Source organism: Trachymyrmex cornetzi, unplaced genomic scaffold, assembly GCF_001594075.2.
Source record: "Trachymyrmex cornetzi isolate Tcor2-1 unplaced genomic scaffold, Tcor1.1 scaffold309, whole genome shotgun sequence".
NCBI classification, from domain to species: domain Eukaryota; kingdom Metazoa; phylum Arthropoda; class Insecta; order Hymenoptera; family Formicidae; genus Trachymyrmex; species Trachymyrmex cornetzi.
Genome location: NW_017297786.1, coordinates 18102 through 34799, shown reverse-complemented (window position 1 = coordinate 34799; position 16698 = coordinate 18102). Strand labels below are relative to the sequence as shown.

The 16698-nt window shown below is 35.8% G+C and overlaps 1 protein-coding gene across 1 annotated transcript in view; it reads left to right on the top strand.

Moving 5' to 3' along the window:
• Su(Tpl) (Suppressor of Triplolethal) overlaps nt 1-16698 on the top strand; it is a 96844-nt gene that overhangs the window by 75886 nt on the left and 4260 nt on the right. Inside the window, exons 3-4 of the mRNA XM_018509647.1 lie at nt 11569-11684; nt 14995-15111. Coding sequence (XP_018365149.1) covers nt 11569-11684; nt 14995-15111 — 233 coding nt within the window. The remainder of the gene's footprint in view (nt 1-11568; nt 11685-14994; nt 15112-16698) is intronic.

The window sequence follows — 16698 nt, the reverse complement described above, 5'->3', positions numbered from 1 at the left end:
TAGCTATTTATTATTGGACTTTTTACTAACCTGCAATTAGAAAATTCTAAATAACGCTGCACAAAGGAAAACTTCTTTCGAGTATTTCGCAATACAATTAAATATGTTGCGTCACAACGAGACGAATCTTCTCTCACCGAATCGCCATAATTTCACGCACTAGCATAACGACGATCATCGACGCGTAACAAACAACTCTCCGAGCGAAGGCCCGCTGAATAAACTGGCGTCGCAAAGTCGAAGAACTTGGGCTGCGGCTTTAATTATGTAATTTTTCTAATGGTTGAGTGAAGCTTCTAAGTGAATTATCAGTCATCGTTGAGTATCAATCCAGACACGCTCATTAGCCTTCCCACGAGTACGAGTACATATCAGAGGAATCTTATTCTCCTTTTTTTTTCGCAAGATATCTTACGTCTTTACTGATATCTAATAGTCAAATATATTCGAACTATATTTGAAAAGATTCGATTATCACAGGAGTATTTTTAGACAAGGTCACATATTCTGTGTAGTTTTCATTACAAATTCCAAACGTGGAATGTCCTCGCCTCGAATTTTATACGTTCACAACGGGTAGTATATCGCACGTGTGGTGGATAGCACCGTCGTTTCGGAAAATCATGGCGGTTGTAAAATCTCTCCAAGATAGACGTCGTCGGCGTTGAATAATTAAAGAGGCTAACGAGCCGTCTAACCCTGGCGGAAGCGGCTCTGGTAATATCAGGGAGTTGGAATCAGGCAGAATTGTAACGCTTAGCGATATGTCCCCTGGATTTGTCTCCGGAAGCCCCACGAGGAATGGTTTTGTTCTATCGTTTACACGAACGTTGAAAGGCGTACATCTGTACGCGTGACGACAACTGCAAACGGATTATTCATTGTGTTGGAAGCGAAAGCGCCCTTTCTATGCACTAAAAATGGAAAAATGGAAAATAACTTCGCGATCTGATATTCGTTTTACATATCGATACAATTCAATTTATAATATAGCGTTATATTCTTATCGACGTACACTGTACCATAAAAAATATAGTTGTCCCAAAAAATTACTATAAAATTATAGTAATTTATGTACTTTTGACCATTTTTATGATTATAATTATAGTCATTTTAAATTGCCAATTTATACATTTATTGCTAAAATTATACATGTGGTTATTATTAACTAATATTATAGGAGTTACTATAATCTTAATTATAGTATAATAATATGTAATTATAGTTACAAATATCAAACATTTTTCTCTCATTGTCAATGTAGGAGCAATGAAGACCTATAGAAATGGTTAAAATTAATTTAAAATTGCGTACAATTTAACAGTATGAATTTATGACAGTGTATATATATGGAAAAAACAAATTTTTGCGAAAATCTAAAAATTTAACTAGATACAAATCTGAAAATAATTTTATTGGCCTATCAAAATAACTACGTAAGACGCTCAAATTAGTTGTTAATATGTCAAAACTTTTTGCAGCATCAAAATTCCTACTTATTAATTATTTTGATGGCCCAATAAATTATTTTCAGATCTGTTATCTAACTGAATTTTTAATTAGATATTCAATAAAATTGTTCTTTTATTGTATAAAACATTTTGTGAGTCGATATACTTTTCCTTCAGCCGATAAAAGCTATAAGCCGATGCGCATCTACTACGTACGATATTTACGACCCATCTTGAAAATCCATGTCTTCATAAAGATCCGCGAAAGTATTCAATAAAGCACTTTGTTACCTTTCGCGATCCGTTGTTTGAGATCTTTTCCGCAATTGGAGGAAGAAATTTATTCGCTTATTTATTCTTTTTAATGGAAAATAAAAGCGTGCATGTAAACGCATTCCATAAACGGATTGAGCATTAGCCATTATTAATTGTCGTAACAATATGATTTTCTGCGGTAAAAAAAAAACGATACTTCGTTAAAGTCTATCTAGTCTTCACAACGAATTTTTTGCACGCTACCGGGTTTCGCAATCCGGCGCGGCTTTCACTTAACACAGCTTTAATTCGTGAACTTTCAAGGCACTATCACCCGCCAACAGTAGAATTTATCGCACGTAATCACCGTCTTAAAAATGAGATACCTAGGTAATTATCGGGTTCACAACCGAACAGAAGTATCTGAATAAACGGAGTGATATTTCGCATGTTCACGTAATTCGGAAAGGAAACAGGTTTTCACTTCCTTTAGCATTATTTCAACGCCCACCCTCTTTACAGCTCTGGGAATGGACATAGCTCGTAAAAATGTCCAAAAGCCCACGAACAAAAGAAACTTGGTACCTGAAATAAATTATTGTAATATACTATTGTACATTCTCATTTTTCATACTTTTGTGAGGATCGTATATTCGAAGAATTTATACGTTTTACTTATTTTACTTGAAGAATTTGTTCCAGAGATTCCCTGCCTATGATCTCTCCCGATTATTTCAGAAATACGTTGAATTTATCGACATTTCGAGTTTCATCCGATTGTACGCGACGCGAAATCGTGGCGCGCCGTTTCGCGACGATTCGTCGACGCGAAACCGGCGCAATGTTACTTTCACTTAGCGCGATTTATTTTCTGCGCCGTCGATGCGCGTGCGAATCGAACGTGCTTACCGTTCGCGGTCGGCGGAGTTAGTTAATTAACGTCACTTGTATGTATATGGCTTAGCGTGTGCGCGTAACGTATGCGTGTTCGGAAGAACGACAGAGAGCAAGGTGGCGGCGCAAAGAGGAGGGATTCGCGGGAGAGAAAGGAGAAACAAAAATACGATGGTGAGGTCACCGATTGGTTCGGTGTACGCGCATCTTTTTTTTTTTTTTTAATTTTTATTTCCCACAGACGAAAGGGGCACCGATACGATGACGTTGATGACCTTGTGCCAGATGGAGCTGCATCCTGAGCCAGGGACAGTCGGTTTCTCGGATACACCGCTTATCTTTCGTCTCATTTCTGTTTCACCATTGAACGCGTAGAGATACGGCTGCGAAAAAGCATTGGTGTATTTTCCCACCTGAGGCAACAACGAATTGTCTCAGGTTCTTGAAACGTTTTAACCCGGTGGAATCGATTTGTTGAAATTATTCTCCTCGTTCAAAGGAAAGCAAATGAACAACACACATTTCGTCCGTCTCTTTCCTGATAATAGAACATGTTCAATTTTTCTGAATGAATAAATGAAAATGCGCGTGATAGAAATTAATTGGGTAAAATAAAAATGATCGAATGAGGAAAATCAACGACGAAGGTCAGCTACACGAAAAAAATGATTTTACTGAAATATTACAAAATTTAACTAGATACAGATCTGAAAATAATTTAGTTGGACCATCAAAATAATTACGTAGGAGACTTAAACATAATGAATAATGCTGCAAAAACTTTTGATATTCTAGCAACTAGCTTGAGTAAGGGATGAACCGCTGATCAAAATTACGCATATCAATGCCTGCTAATGTCCAGTAATGTCCAAGTAGTGCCCAATTTTTTATGCCCGTTAATGCCCTAGTAATGCATAACCTCATACCGCTTATTATAGTATACCTGTAATTTTCTTAAGTGATGCCCCAGTAATGCCCCAAATCTGTACATCGCAATGCCTTCAGCGATTTACCTCTTACGAGGTTGAGCTAATTATTTTGATAATTCAACCAAATTAGGTATATTTCGAAATGTTTATCTAATCAAGTTCTTAACGAATGCTTAGGTAAAACCATTTTTTTTTTGTTTTAGGAGCTACAGATTGTCGAGAAGTTTCAATCGCTAGACAATAAGCACCGGGATTAGAGTAGAAATACTTAATATCCTTGCAAGTACGGACACGCGATACATTTGAATTATTTAAAATCGTGCACCTGGCAATCCCACATACACCCCGTACCTATGCACGAGCGTCGCTCGTGCGTTTCCAAGATACGTGTCTAAGGTCGTCACGTGTGTGTTCACCGTGATAAGCGGTACCCTAGGTCGGCTCGCGCCGGCTTCATGCTTTTCTAATTCGTTATGAATTTATACGTGCGCATCCACACTTGCTTCGACACACGCACAGCTGCATGCACGTTTCTCACCCACATACACGTTTCCTTTTTTTTTCTGCGATACCCGGTTGACACCGGTTGCCCAGTGAAAGTTGCCCTCCCGCGTCCGATCGAAGATCGATTACGCCGCGGGGCCGTTGCAGTTGACCGGTTGTTCTTCGTTCGGAACCAATCCGACGCTTAAGAATATTCCAACGAAGAGACTTTAAAGCCTGATCTACAATGTATCCTTTCCTCCTTCCTATTTCTTGCCCTTTTCCTCTCTTTGCGACTGTTTCATCGACAATCGTGTTTCTTGTCACGTATTTCTTGTCTCGTCCAAAGTCCGTCAACTTTAATCTCTACTAGACGAAATAGAAAACGCAGGATAAGAAGCGAAAAGATAAGAAGTAAAAAGCAAAAAGCACGTTGTACATCAGTTTTATGGCGAAAGAAAAAGAACAAGTATTGAGAGAATTAATAAAAATGTTTGATGAAAATCTCTGTAAAATTAGACATAAACGATTGGGAAATATACTGAATGAATAATTTAATCTTCTCTTAAAGCATTCATTGTGCGAAATAAAATTTAATTTTATAATACTACGTAAAGGGAGAACACTTTTTACTTAATTCTTCTATCAATGCATGATTTCCAAAGTTCCTACTAAAAATCTAAAAGAAAACAAGATAAAGTCTGTACAAAACTTCTTTATTGCTCCAAGGGTAAAGGTTTTGAAGTATTATAACGAAATTCACATATATATTGAAATTGTACTCAGGTTGACTTGAATGAGAAGATAGAAGGTTTACTGTTATTATTATTAAATTATCGTCATATTTGATTTGATTATATTGAGAATTTAATAAATTCATGTACACATGTATTGGCGTTATTGGCATTACATATTTGAAATTTGTCCAAAAATATAAATATTCTTCTTGTTTAAAATTTGATATTTATATCCGGGGATCCATGCATTGACAGAAGAATTAATGAAAAAAGATTTTCGATATCTTTGGTTTTAAACGCGTCGCAACACGTCTTCGAAGGAATCCTCTCGTTATCTCTCAATATCGATCGTATTTTCCAAATAAAAACGCACCATTTTATCTTTTTCCGATGACGTATGCCAAATTATTATTTACACACGTGTCAGTCGTCGACTCCATGATGCGTATGACGTGCGCACTTATTTATCCGATTCTTCAAAGAACTGGACGACGTATATCATCGTTCCAGACATAACGTTCAACATAAAGAAATAAATAAGTCTATTATTAATATCCACCTTTTTGCGACGGTTGGTCCCTTGAAAACGATACTCTGTACTACTCTTTATCGCAAACACACGCACGTATTTGAAAATCTGTAAATAAATAAGCTGTTGGAGCCACACAAAAATATATTCTTCTGCTTTGGATGTTTTTCATAAATCACTGATTACACGATTTCGATGATGAACGACGAATATAACGCGGCGAAGTTACGGCGAATTTAATAATAATAATAATAATAATAAATCAAGATTAGAATATTCCGCTCGGCGGCGTGTAAATTGAGAAGATAAGTCTTATTAATAAATTCACCGTATTTTGTGTCAGCGATATATGGCTGACCGACGACCGTAATTGCTCATAATTTTTAACATGATGCTTCTATCGTCTTACTCTTTTTCTCTTATCATTTCTTATTCGAAATCTTGTAAGCATTAAGCGATATCAAGGCTGTGAGTTTGCGTAAATATTTTATACACATTGTTTGGATATTCTTGTTTACGATGATATTTACGCATGATTTGCAAACTCATAGACATTTCATGCCAGATGAAGCTGTCTGATCCTCTGGAATCTTGCTTGTGGTAGCCAATGTCAAGTAGCGCATTCTTCGTATATTCTTATCCATAAACGATACATTGAAAAAATATATTATGTTTTAATAATTTGTTTGAATAGTACTAAATGTTTACTAAATATAAAGATATATTTACACTGAAAAAAAATCTTAATTTCAAAGAAATATCTTTGTTCGTATTAAAAAAAATTATTTCTTTGGATCAAAAAAAATTTTTTTTTAAATAAGATATTGTACTTTCAAAGAAATAAGATATTGTATTATCAAAGAAATCTTCATTGATCCAAAGAAATAATTTCTTTTTAATACGAGCAAAGAGATATTTCTTTGAAATTAAAATATTTTTTTTCAGTGTACTTGGCACAAAAACCATTAATTTGACTTAACTATCATTTTATTATTGAGTAAGTATTGATTTACTGAAAGTAATGTTTTAGCACATATTAATTAGTAAATATTGATTTATTGCTATCAATGAGTAAATATTGATTTACTGCTATTAATGAGCAAGTATTGATTTACTGGAAGTAACGTTTAATTAGTACTAGTCAAATAAATATTTATTAAAATTTGGTTTATTTTTTCTCAGTATAATTTTTACGTGAAATTTACGCGTTGATATTATAAATCGAATAACAATCGTGCAAGATTTGTTAAAAGGAATGGCAAAACGATGAAATCTGAATAAGGTACTAAGTAATCTCCAAATATTTTCTGATAATTAAATAGATAAAATCCTGATTGATGATGTATTAACAGACGTTACGATTCTTTGGTGAACTTAACATGTATTGGTATTTTTTCATTTATGCTTTATACTTAATTTCGTGATTTATCGCTCGCAAGTATAATAATCCGGCACGGCGGTAGGCGATGAGATATGACTTGTCGGCGGCGACTCATGACACGCAGGAATGTTACAAATGCAACGAGCGGCAGTTACCGTTCGTTCGTTGCTCGTTCAGCTGCGGCCTTAAGAACCGAAATAATCCCAACCTGGCAACGTGAGTAGGTGGGCGATCTACTACTATCTGTACCATTCGTGGAAAGCCGCACTGAAATAAATTGTCGGTGATTGAAATTATTCCTCTATCGGCTTGAATTGCGAAAAATGCAATTCGATATCGAGAAAGAGAGAGAGAGAGAGAGAGAGAGAGAGAGAGAGAGAATTTAAATAAGAGAGAGAAGCAGAGGTGTTTGCACATTGTTCGATTCGTCACATCTTGTATATGCGCGGCACAAATGATCAATAGAGTATGATTGTTTCTCAATGCTCAATGACGTTATACGTAATAATACCAAGAAACCTGATAAACTTTGATCCGTGGATTCTCTGATTAATTTGTAATCCAGGTTTTCCTTAATACAAGGTTGATGACGTGTCTTGTTCTTTTTTCTTGTTACCGTTTATAATTATATGGAAAAGATGGTTTGGCTCTCTGAAGTATTTAAAACATTATCTATATACAGATCTGAAAATAATTTGGACCATCAAAATAATTGCGTTGGAATCTCGAGCATGGTAAACAACACTGTAACAAGTTTTGACATTCTAGCAACCAGTTTGAGCATCCTACATAATTATTTTAATGTTCCAAACAAAATTATTTTCAGATCTGTATCTAGCTAAATTTTCAGATAGTTTAGCAAAATTCTTCTTTCCGTGTAGATGATTTGCTAACGGAATTCTCCATTAAAACTCCATTAAAACAGACTACTGGAATATGCGATAAAAACAAGATTGCATGATATGTGCTATATACATACATTAAACTTTTCGATACGAATGTTACGAACTTAAACTGCTATAGTAATTAAAAAAATCGAACAGGTTTATGATAATGAAGAAGTTCTCTCGAGTTCCGAAGAAGATTGAGGGATCGCTGTCCCCGCTGAAGTTCATCCAAGGATGATAATCTCCGAGTAACTCCCCTTGATCGAGAAGATCTTCGTGCAATCTCCCATGTATTTGAACGACGGCGTGAGAATCCAAACCGGCTGGCCGATGGTGGTACTCGTACTACGACTCGCACAATGGGATCTCGCGCGAATCTCATCTTGGACGATATAGCTGTGACGAGACAGGTCCAGCCAGGCAAACAAACCAGACAGATAAACCGGCCGTCCTTCCGTGCGCGCAGTGAAATTTAAATAAGCGCTCCCGGTTACACCCCGTCGCGCTGTTCCCTTCACAAAACTTTCATATCGCATTCTCGCGCGATTCGACCTTTCGTTTAAGAGACGGCAACAACGACAGCGGTATATCCATCCTATCGGAGTAAAAGGGAGGGAGATAGCTCGCAGAGCCCCTATGGCCTCGATACGCGAATGCCCGTGAGAGAGAGAGAAGTGCTTGCCTTCCTTTCTTCTCGCTGCTTCTCAAGTAGTATTACGTACGCTAGCATCATGTCTCGTCATCGTCATCATTATCATCATCCACATTTCGCCTACGCACGTCGGCCTTCTCGCCACGTGGCTAGAACGTCCTTATCGATTCGTCCTGTCTTGTCATTTCACTGCCGTTTTTCAAACTCGCGATGAAAAAGTATCAGATGTACAGCCATTCAAATTTTTCTAACCAATCAGAAATTAGTTAAATTCATTCAGTCGTTATTATGCGCAATGTTATATACACCTTTTGTATTCTTACATCACGTCCAAATTGAAGATTGATTCTCCTTCTTCTTTCTCTTCTTTTTTCTTCTCGTAGATTTCAAACTCAGTTGAGTCTTAGTATGATGTAAAAACTTGAGGGAATGGACTTCAAAGGGGACAAAGTCTATCCAGTTTGTGTGTTTTGTTGCATAACAATATAAAAATCCTTCCTTAAAAGGGAGCCTCAATAATGCCACCTCCAGCCCAATAAAATCCCTCAACTAGAGATTCTATCAGATTAGACATCAGAGAATGTTGTTTATTTTTGAGAAAGGAAAAGATATGTGCTATATGGTTCCAATTAACGCAAATGCTAAGAAATGGTAGATCAATCGAAAGCACTCTGATGTCCAATCGCTGTTAAGTTCTCTAATCCAAATTATGGATTACAATGACATTGTGTACCCGCAATTGTTGCGTTACACCGTTCGTAAAAGCTATGCAAGAAAAAAGGAAAAGATATTTCGTATGCGTAATACGCGGAGAAAGGGAGGAGAGTAGAACAACGCAGGGCGAGGGAGGAATGAGAAACGAGAGTCGGAGGGGCGGTATACGCAAAGGTTGCGAAACAATCAGTTGCGCTTGATCGAGTTCGATGAAATTGATTTGCGAAAAAAGGTCACGCAGATCTCGCTTGCGTCAATCGCGGCCAATTCTACGGCGATCGTTGAGGTTTACTCAAATTTACTTCTAATTATTTTGGTAATCAATATCGTTGGCTTTAGAAGCAGCACTTTCAGGATGGTACATGAGATATATATATATATATATATATATTTATGAACTTTTGAAATACTTGAAACAAGTAATTATTATTTGCATATAGTATATATTTTTCTGTGTGTACAACTTACTACATCATATTACTCTCATTATACTCCCAGGCTTTTAAAGACACGTATTTTTACTTCACTCGCTACACTATCAAGATAATATTGCATTAACTCGTTTATTAAGGAAAGAATTATTTAAAGGCCATTGCATATATATAGTACATGCTGTTATAAATATGAGAAACGTATGTATATATTTTTTTATTATTTTTTAAATATGCGTTTTGCTCTCAATGTACAAAATATCGAACGTTGGCAATGGCAAAATTGTTTCTCTTTATAAAGATAATACCATACTTTGTTGCGTACATACAAAATTGATTTACAGATAAATTGGATAATTACAGAGAGCATAAACAAAAAAATGTGTTTGTAAAAAATAAAACGGTAGCAAAACTGCGTCTACGTTTTTCTATACTTACATTTATATGTTGCAAAAACAAGATAATTACGGCACAAGGTAAGATAAATCATACAGTAAAAACACAGAATAGATCAAAAAAAAGAAAGAAAAACTAACCGCAGAACAGAACGTGAATCAAATGGAACATAAATAGATCTTAAATGACAGTATGAGTACTAAAGGACGATTTTTCTGAAATATCTAACAATTGAACTAGATATAAATTTGAAAATAATTTTGTTGGACCGTTAAAATAATTATGTGGGATGTTCAAAACTGCTTGCTAGAATGAATAGAAGTAAAATAAAACTTTTTACAGCATTGCTCTTCATGCTTGAGATACCTACGTAATTATTTTGATGTGTTCCAATAAAATTATCTTCAGATCTATGTACATCTAGCTTTTTTTAGCAAAATTATCCTTTCCGTGTATGCAGCTACTGGTTGAGTCTACAAAAATAATATAAAAATAATAATATTTTATTATCTCTTTGGAACAGTAGTATAATAGCGTTTCAAAGGGGAGATTAAACCACAGTTGAGTTTACTCTCCCGTCACCGTCGCGAAATCTGGCCTGAAAGTTATACTCGCTGCCCTTTTGCACTTTGCGCTTAGCGCGGCTACATCGATCCGAGATCGCTCGAATTCCCTTGTAATCTGACGGCGTCATCGAAATGCCACCGTCGTGCTACCGGCGACGATCCGATTAGGATCTGTTTACTTGTAGACGCGCGCCGGTATTGTCTTCTCCTCGGTCTAATTCGACGTCGGATGATAATCGGTAGTCGTCGGGGACAGCTATCCTCGATTACGCGAATTACGCGCTAATTCCGCAAACGACGACACGCTTCGCGCTCCCATCGCCGCAATGTTCTCGTTTCGCAACGTCGATCGGGGATCGATTTCGTGCCCGATGCACATGCAGCGAGCGAGAGAGGAGCACAAACGAGCCGAGACCTGTCGCTCGATATAAATGACGTTATCGCGAATATATTACACTTCGACGGTGTTCGGTCCATATAATTTAATATAAAACGCATAAATGTCATCGGTTCACTTATGCGGCAGTAAACAAATCGCACCCTTGTCATTTTACTATCTACTCACATTAATATTTAGCGACGTTTGCACCAGTCTTACTTATTTAACCCGTAACTGGAACACGTGGATCCTGGTGATCCTGGAACTTTTTCTAATTTTTAAATAGTAACGATTTGAAGTAATTTTGTATTTCACAATTTTATTTTTTACAATTTTAAACTTGAAAAATTAAAAAAATAAAACCAACAACAAAAGCTTTAATAAGTTCCAAGAATCCATATATTCCTTAACGTCAGAAAATATATGTTTCTATCACGAATTAAATCTATATTAGTGTTTAAGTATTGCGACATTAATGTACTTTATTGATTTGAATATATGCTGAAATTAGAGAAAATGCCCATTTGATTTAGTTAAACGGTTCGAGTGGAATTAAATTTAAAAGCACACATTGAAAACATTATTGTTTCGTAAAACTTTCTAGTTTATGTGAGAAATAAAGAGAGAAGTAAGTGAAATTGACGAACAGTGAGGCAGACATTAAATAGATAGCTGAACAGATACATAGGTGAACTTCATGTATTATATATGGCGAGTATATATCTGCAGCTATAAGAGAAAAAAAAAGAGATATATACAGCAGATCCGTGCAGAGACGTAATACGCGCACAGACACACCGTCACATAGGTCGTCGTTTTGTAATTTAATGCGATCTTATTAAGAGGACGACGACTAACATGCACGCTCTGCGTTCTGATTTCAGCATCTCAGCATTCCATCCATCAACGGAGTGGCCAGATTCACCTTCAGCATCTCCAGCAGCCAGGACATGGAGGGTTCCCAGGGTGGTTTCGAGCTTGCTCAACAGACCAGCCTTAAGTACGTATTGATTATTATGGTATAACGAGAGCTTGCGAGATATTTTATGCATTACGTTCGTACGTTCAGCGTATCGACATGAAAATATATCTGAATACGAGAGAAACTCGAAGTTGAGAGCCGCGAGATAAATCGCTTTACGTCTATTATTTATTAACCAGATGGTTTAATTTCTCGATTCTTGCGATGCCTCTTACGTCGGACAGACGAAAAGAAAACTAAAAACTAGATTGGCTGAGCACCGCAATCATATTAACTGAAATAGTAACAACCAATCTGTGATCACAGTACATCGTATTGAATTTGATCATGACTTCGATTGGGAGAATGTCGCGATTTTAGATAAAGAGTTCTCTGAATAAACGGTTAATATCGGAATGCCTTCATATATTAATGCAACAAAATAGTCTGAATTTACGCTCAGATACAGAAGGTGTACACCATAATTACATACAATTACTAAAAGACATCAAATAGTTTTATATTTTCGGTTATACAAAAATTTTTATTTATGTATCGACATTATCTTTCTCTTTTTATTTTCGTGATTCTTTTTATTTTCGTGTTTTGACCTGACATGTCTTTCCGATTATATTAAGTGTACTAGTCATGTTCCGTTCGAGCTACGATCAACATGCGTTTTTTAACTTGATACCTTTTAGTGAATATTAATGTTAATTAGTTGATCCAATGTTGAGACGAATTCCTTCTATGTCTTGGGGTGAGTCACCAGTTTTATTGTTAATTTGAAACTTGTTCAATAAAAATATTTATAAGATAATTTTAATGTTTCGAATAGATTAGAACATCAAATCTGCTAATCTGATGGTAATTTTTCCTTGACATGAAGGGATTGATATTTTAAATTTGTTTGACTGAATATGGTTCCAAAGTGAACTGAAACGTACTATTTGTTGGAATAAAGATTGAAACTTGTTCAATAAAAATATTTATAAGATAATTTTAATGTTTCGAATAGATTAGAACATCAGATCTGCTAATCTGATGGTGATTTTTCCTTGACATGAAGGGATTGATATTTTAAATTTGTTTGACTGAATATGGTTTCAAAGTGAACTGAAACGTACTATTTGTTGGAATAAAGGATCAATTTTTTGGATTAAAGAATTAAGATTGCGTATTAATTACCACGCTGACTCTCCCTGGTTTTGGAGTTTTTTTATTGTTTAATTTCTCGATGTTGTTATATTTTGTAGAGTTCGTAGGAAAGCTATAATAGACAGATAGATAAGTAGACAAATTTTATTTTATGTATGTCACAGCGGCTATCAGATTCGCTATAATTACAGAGAAATAATGTCTCGGTGAATGGGCTTGGTACACGATGCGGTAATTTCGAGTAATCTTCCGTCGTAAGCGCCGTAACGTAATCCGCAATCTAAATCGAGCGACGTAAAAACTTTGGAGCATCCTTGAGCAGGTGGTTTTATCGCGGCAACTTGACACACTAAAGCGCTGTTAGTGAGCTAGCAGGTGTCGACTACTGGCGACTACACTCGTCGTGAACGGTTATGCTTGCGTCAGCAGAACCGATTCAGTAATACTGGCTACTAGTGCTTACCGCGTCCGACGATACGATCCGGTGATTTGACGAATTGATGTTAAAAACGTAACATGGCGATGAGATAAATTGAGCTTCGATTTGCTCGTTGATTCATTTCTGATTGCTTTACTTAATTTTCCGAGCAACAATAAACCGATATGTTGTATACGTATAATTCGCGTATATATATATGACATAATGTATCGTATAAAGGCATACATATAAATTATACATAATGTATCATCAATAAATACAATAACGATAATAGTAATATAACCAGCAATAACCTATTAATAATACTTTGGTAAAATAACTTTGGTAAAATCAAGAGTCGCGTCTTAATTCTGTTTAATATATTTTTAAATCTTATATATACTGAAAGAATTTTGCTAACATAGTAAAAATTTTGTTAGATACAGATTTGAAAATAATTTTATTGGACCATCAAAATAATTTGTTGGAAACTCAAACTAGTTGCTATAGAATATTAAAATTTATCACTAAGTATAAGCGTATTCAGGCCTATGACGGTCAAAGCTAGATCTTTTTTTGCCTAAATAATTCCCAGTGAATTATCTATGTACATGCATATATATCATATTTTTGTAGTTATTCAAACTGCGCGCCGAAATTTTTCCGGACTTTGTCTAACGCAATGAAACTACTGCAATAATATCACAAGTTAAATTAAATTGACAATGTGCTGAAAACCTTAAATAAATTTATTGCGAAAAATATTACCTCGGCCGGGACTTGAACCCGGATCTCTTGTACGAGCGTCCTAAGCCATTAGACCACCGAGGCCTTAGTAATATTCTTCGCAATAATCAGTATATATAAGAACAATAACGCTTTTTTGCAGGCAGCGTGTATAACCAATAATAAGATTTTTTTATTCGGACCGACAAGAATTAAACACTAAATATAAACGTATTCAGGCCTATGACGGTCAAAGCTAAATCTTATTATTGGTTATACACGCTGCCTGCAAGAAAGCATTATTGTTCTTACATATACTGATTATTGCGAAGGATATTACTAAGGTCTCGGTGGTCTAATGGCTTAGGACGCTCGTACGGAATACAAGAGATCCAGGTTCAAGTTCCGGCTGAGGTAATATTTTTCGCAATAAATTTATTTAAGGTTTTTAGCACATTGTCAATTTAATTTAACTTGTGATATTATCGCAGTAGTTTAATTGCGTTAGATAAAATCCAGAAAAATTTCGGCATGCAGTTTGAATAACTACAAAAATATGATATATATGCATGTACAATGTACATATATAGGATATAGATAATTCACTGGGAATTATTTAGGCAAAAAAGATCTAGCTTTGACCGTCATAGGCCTGAATACGCTTATACTTAGTATTTAATTCTTGTCGGTCCAAATAAAAAAATCTTATTATTGATTAAAATTTATTGCAGCATTGCTCATCACGTTGCTTATACTTAGTGTTTAATTCTTGTCGGTCCGAATAAAAAAATCTTATTATTGATTAAAATTTATTGCAGCATTGCTCATCACGCTTAAGTTTTATAATTTTATTTTCAGTCTGTATTTAGCTATAAAAGATACTTAAAAAATCGATCTTTCCGTGTATTCTTGGTCATTAATTTAATATATAAAAGATGCGGGTTGAATCGCCTCTTAAAGAATTGCCTCTTATCCTGATTCTTGTCATTTTCTTATTATTTTTTTCTTTTTATCTTCTCATTATCTTTTTGCTCTTCTTTCTCGCAGAAACCTCGAGAGCCTCGGCGCTATACCGTACAAGATGCGGATACAGGCAAACGATGACGTTTACGAGACCACCAGGCACAGAATGGCGGTCGTCGAGGAGAATAACAAGAACAAATGGTAAGGATACTCCCTTGAGGAGTGGGACATACAGCCGTCGGCGACCGTTCGATCCTCCGGGCGAAGGATCTCTCTTCTTTTTGGAAAGACGCGACCGCTTTCCTTTCTTTCCATTTTCAGGACTTTCCTCCGCGAAGCGCCGCGGAATCGTAAATAATCCTTGCTTCGTGGTCTTTTACTCTTACAAACTTTCGCCCGTAGATACGGTCTCCTAACGGATGTTCGTGCGATTCACGAAGGAATTTACGAGGTAGCCTCGTGCGCGCATACGTCCCTGCGATATCGTGAGAATTTGTAGACTATCGCCCGAGGATGTACTTTTAGTTGACGGACGTACCTTGAATAATAGCACGTTGTCGCACATGGCTAGGATTTACGTTATCTATAAATATTTAGGGATTTTTTAAATATATTCAGAAACACGTATAGAAGATACATCACAGAGACGAGCGTTCGCATCCATTGACAGAATAAATGATGCTTTTATATAGCAATAAATATCTTTATCGATATGTTGCGCGCTTAAAAAATATCGTTTATTAAAATTATTATAACTCTTGTTGTCAGAAAATACGGATGTTTGTTTATCCAAATTTTTACAAACAAATGAATTTTTAAGAGATTCGCATATATAATAAATAATAAAACAATATAGTTAAGAAGGCATACACCACGAACGCCAGATGAGAATGGCTTGAAAATTTATTTGTATTTGAAATATTACAATAAAATAGACGTTTCGGTCTTAAATTAGACCTTCCTCAGTATTACAAAAATAGTCAATAATAATTTATTACGCATATAATTAGTTAAAATTAACGAATATAAGTTTCTATATGTTGTCAGCATAAATAATAAAACTTCGCATTTTCGTCCGACTCTGCATCATTGACTATATAAGAAGTTTCCTATTTCGTGGACCGTTTCCTCTTCTTCAGGTGATGCTATATTTAGCGACATACAATCACAATAATGTTGTCAGTCGCGGTACTACCAGACTCATTCATTAAGTTTCGGAGCAGTCACCTTTTATTCTTCGCTACATAAATACATCAATATACAAGACAGTATCCGTAATTTTGTCTAACTCCTGCCCCTCCGTTTGACAGTATCCGTAATTTTGTCTAACTCTTGTCCGTCCGTTCGACTTAGCCTATTCTGGGGCTCCTATTATTCCATTTCTAAACCGCCCACAGCTAATTTGTTTAGTCGTCACGGCCAAGGCTAAGAGCGCCTCACAAGTGCGATTTCGTCACGCCTGAACCCTTTTCCGCCTCTCTTCACCGTTGCAGTGCCTCTATTATGGCGTGCGCTTACGCGCCGTTTACGTCAAAGAAAATTGCATAATCAGACAATCGATCGGACCCCTATGTCAGTGATGTTGCAAATTGTATTAATTGTATGAATAAAAGTGTAGCTCGTCGCGCAAAGACCGTTTCGTACATAAATATAGGGGAAATGAATTCTTGTCGAATGACATGACGAAATAAATCATGATATTATATTTCCTCTAAATAAATATATTAGAAATATAACTTTTTTATATCAATATTTTTAGATATGTCAAAATAAGAACATAAATGCTTT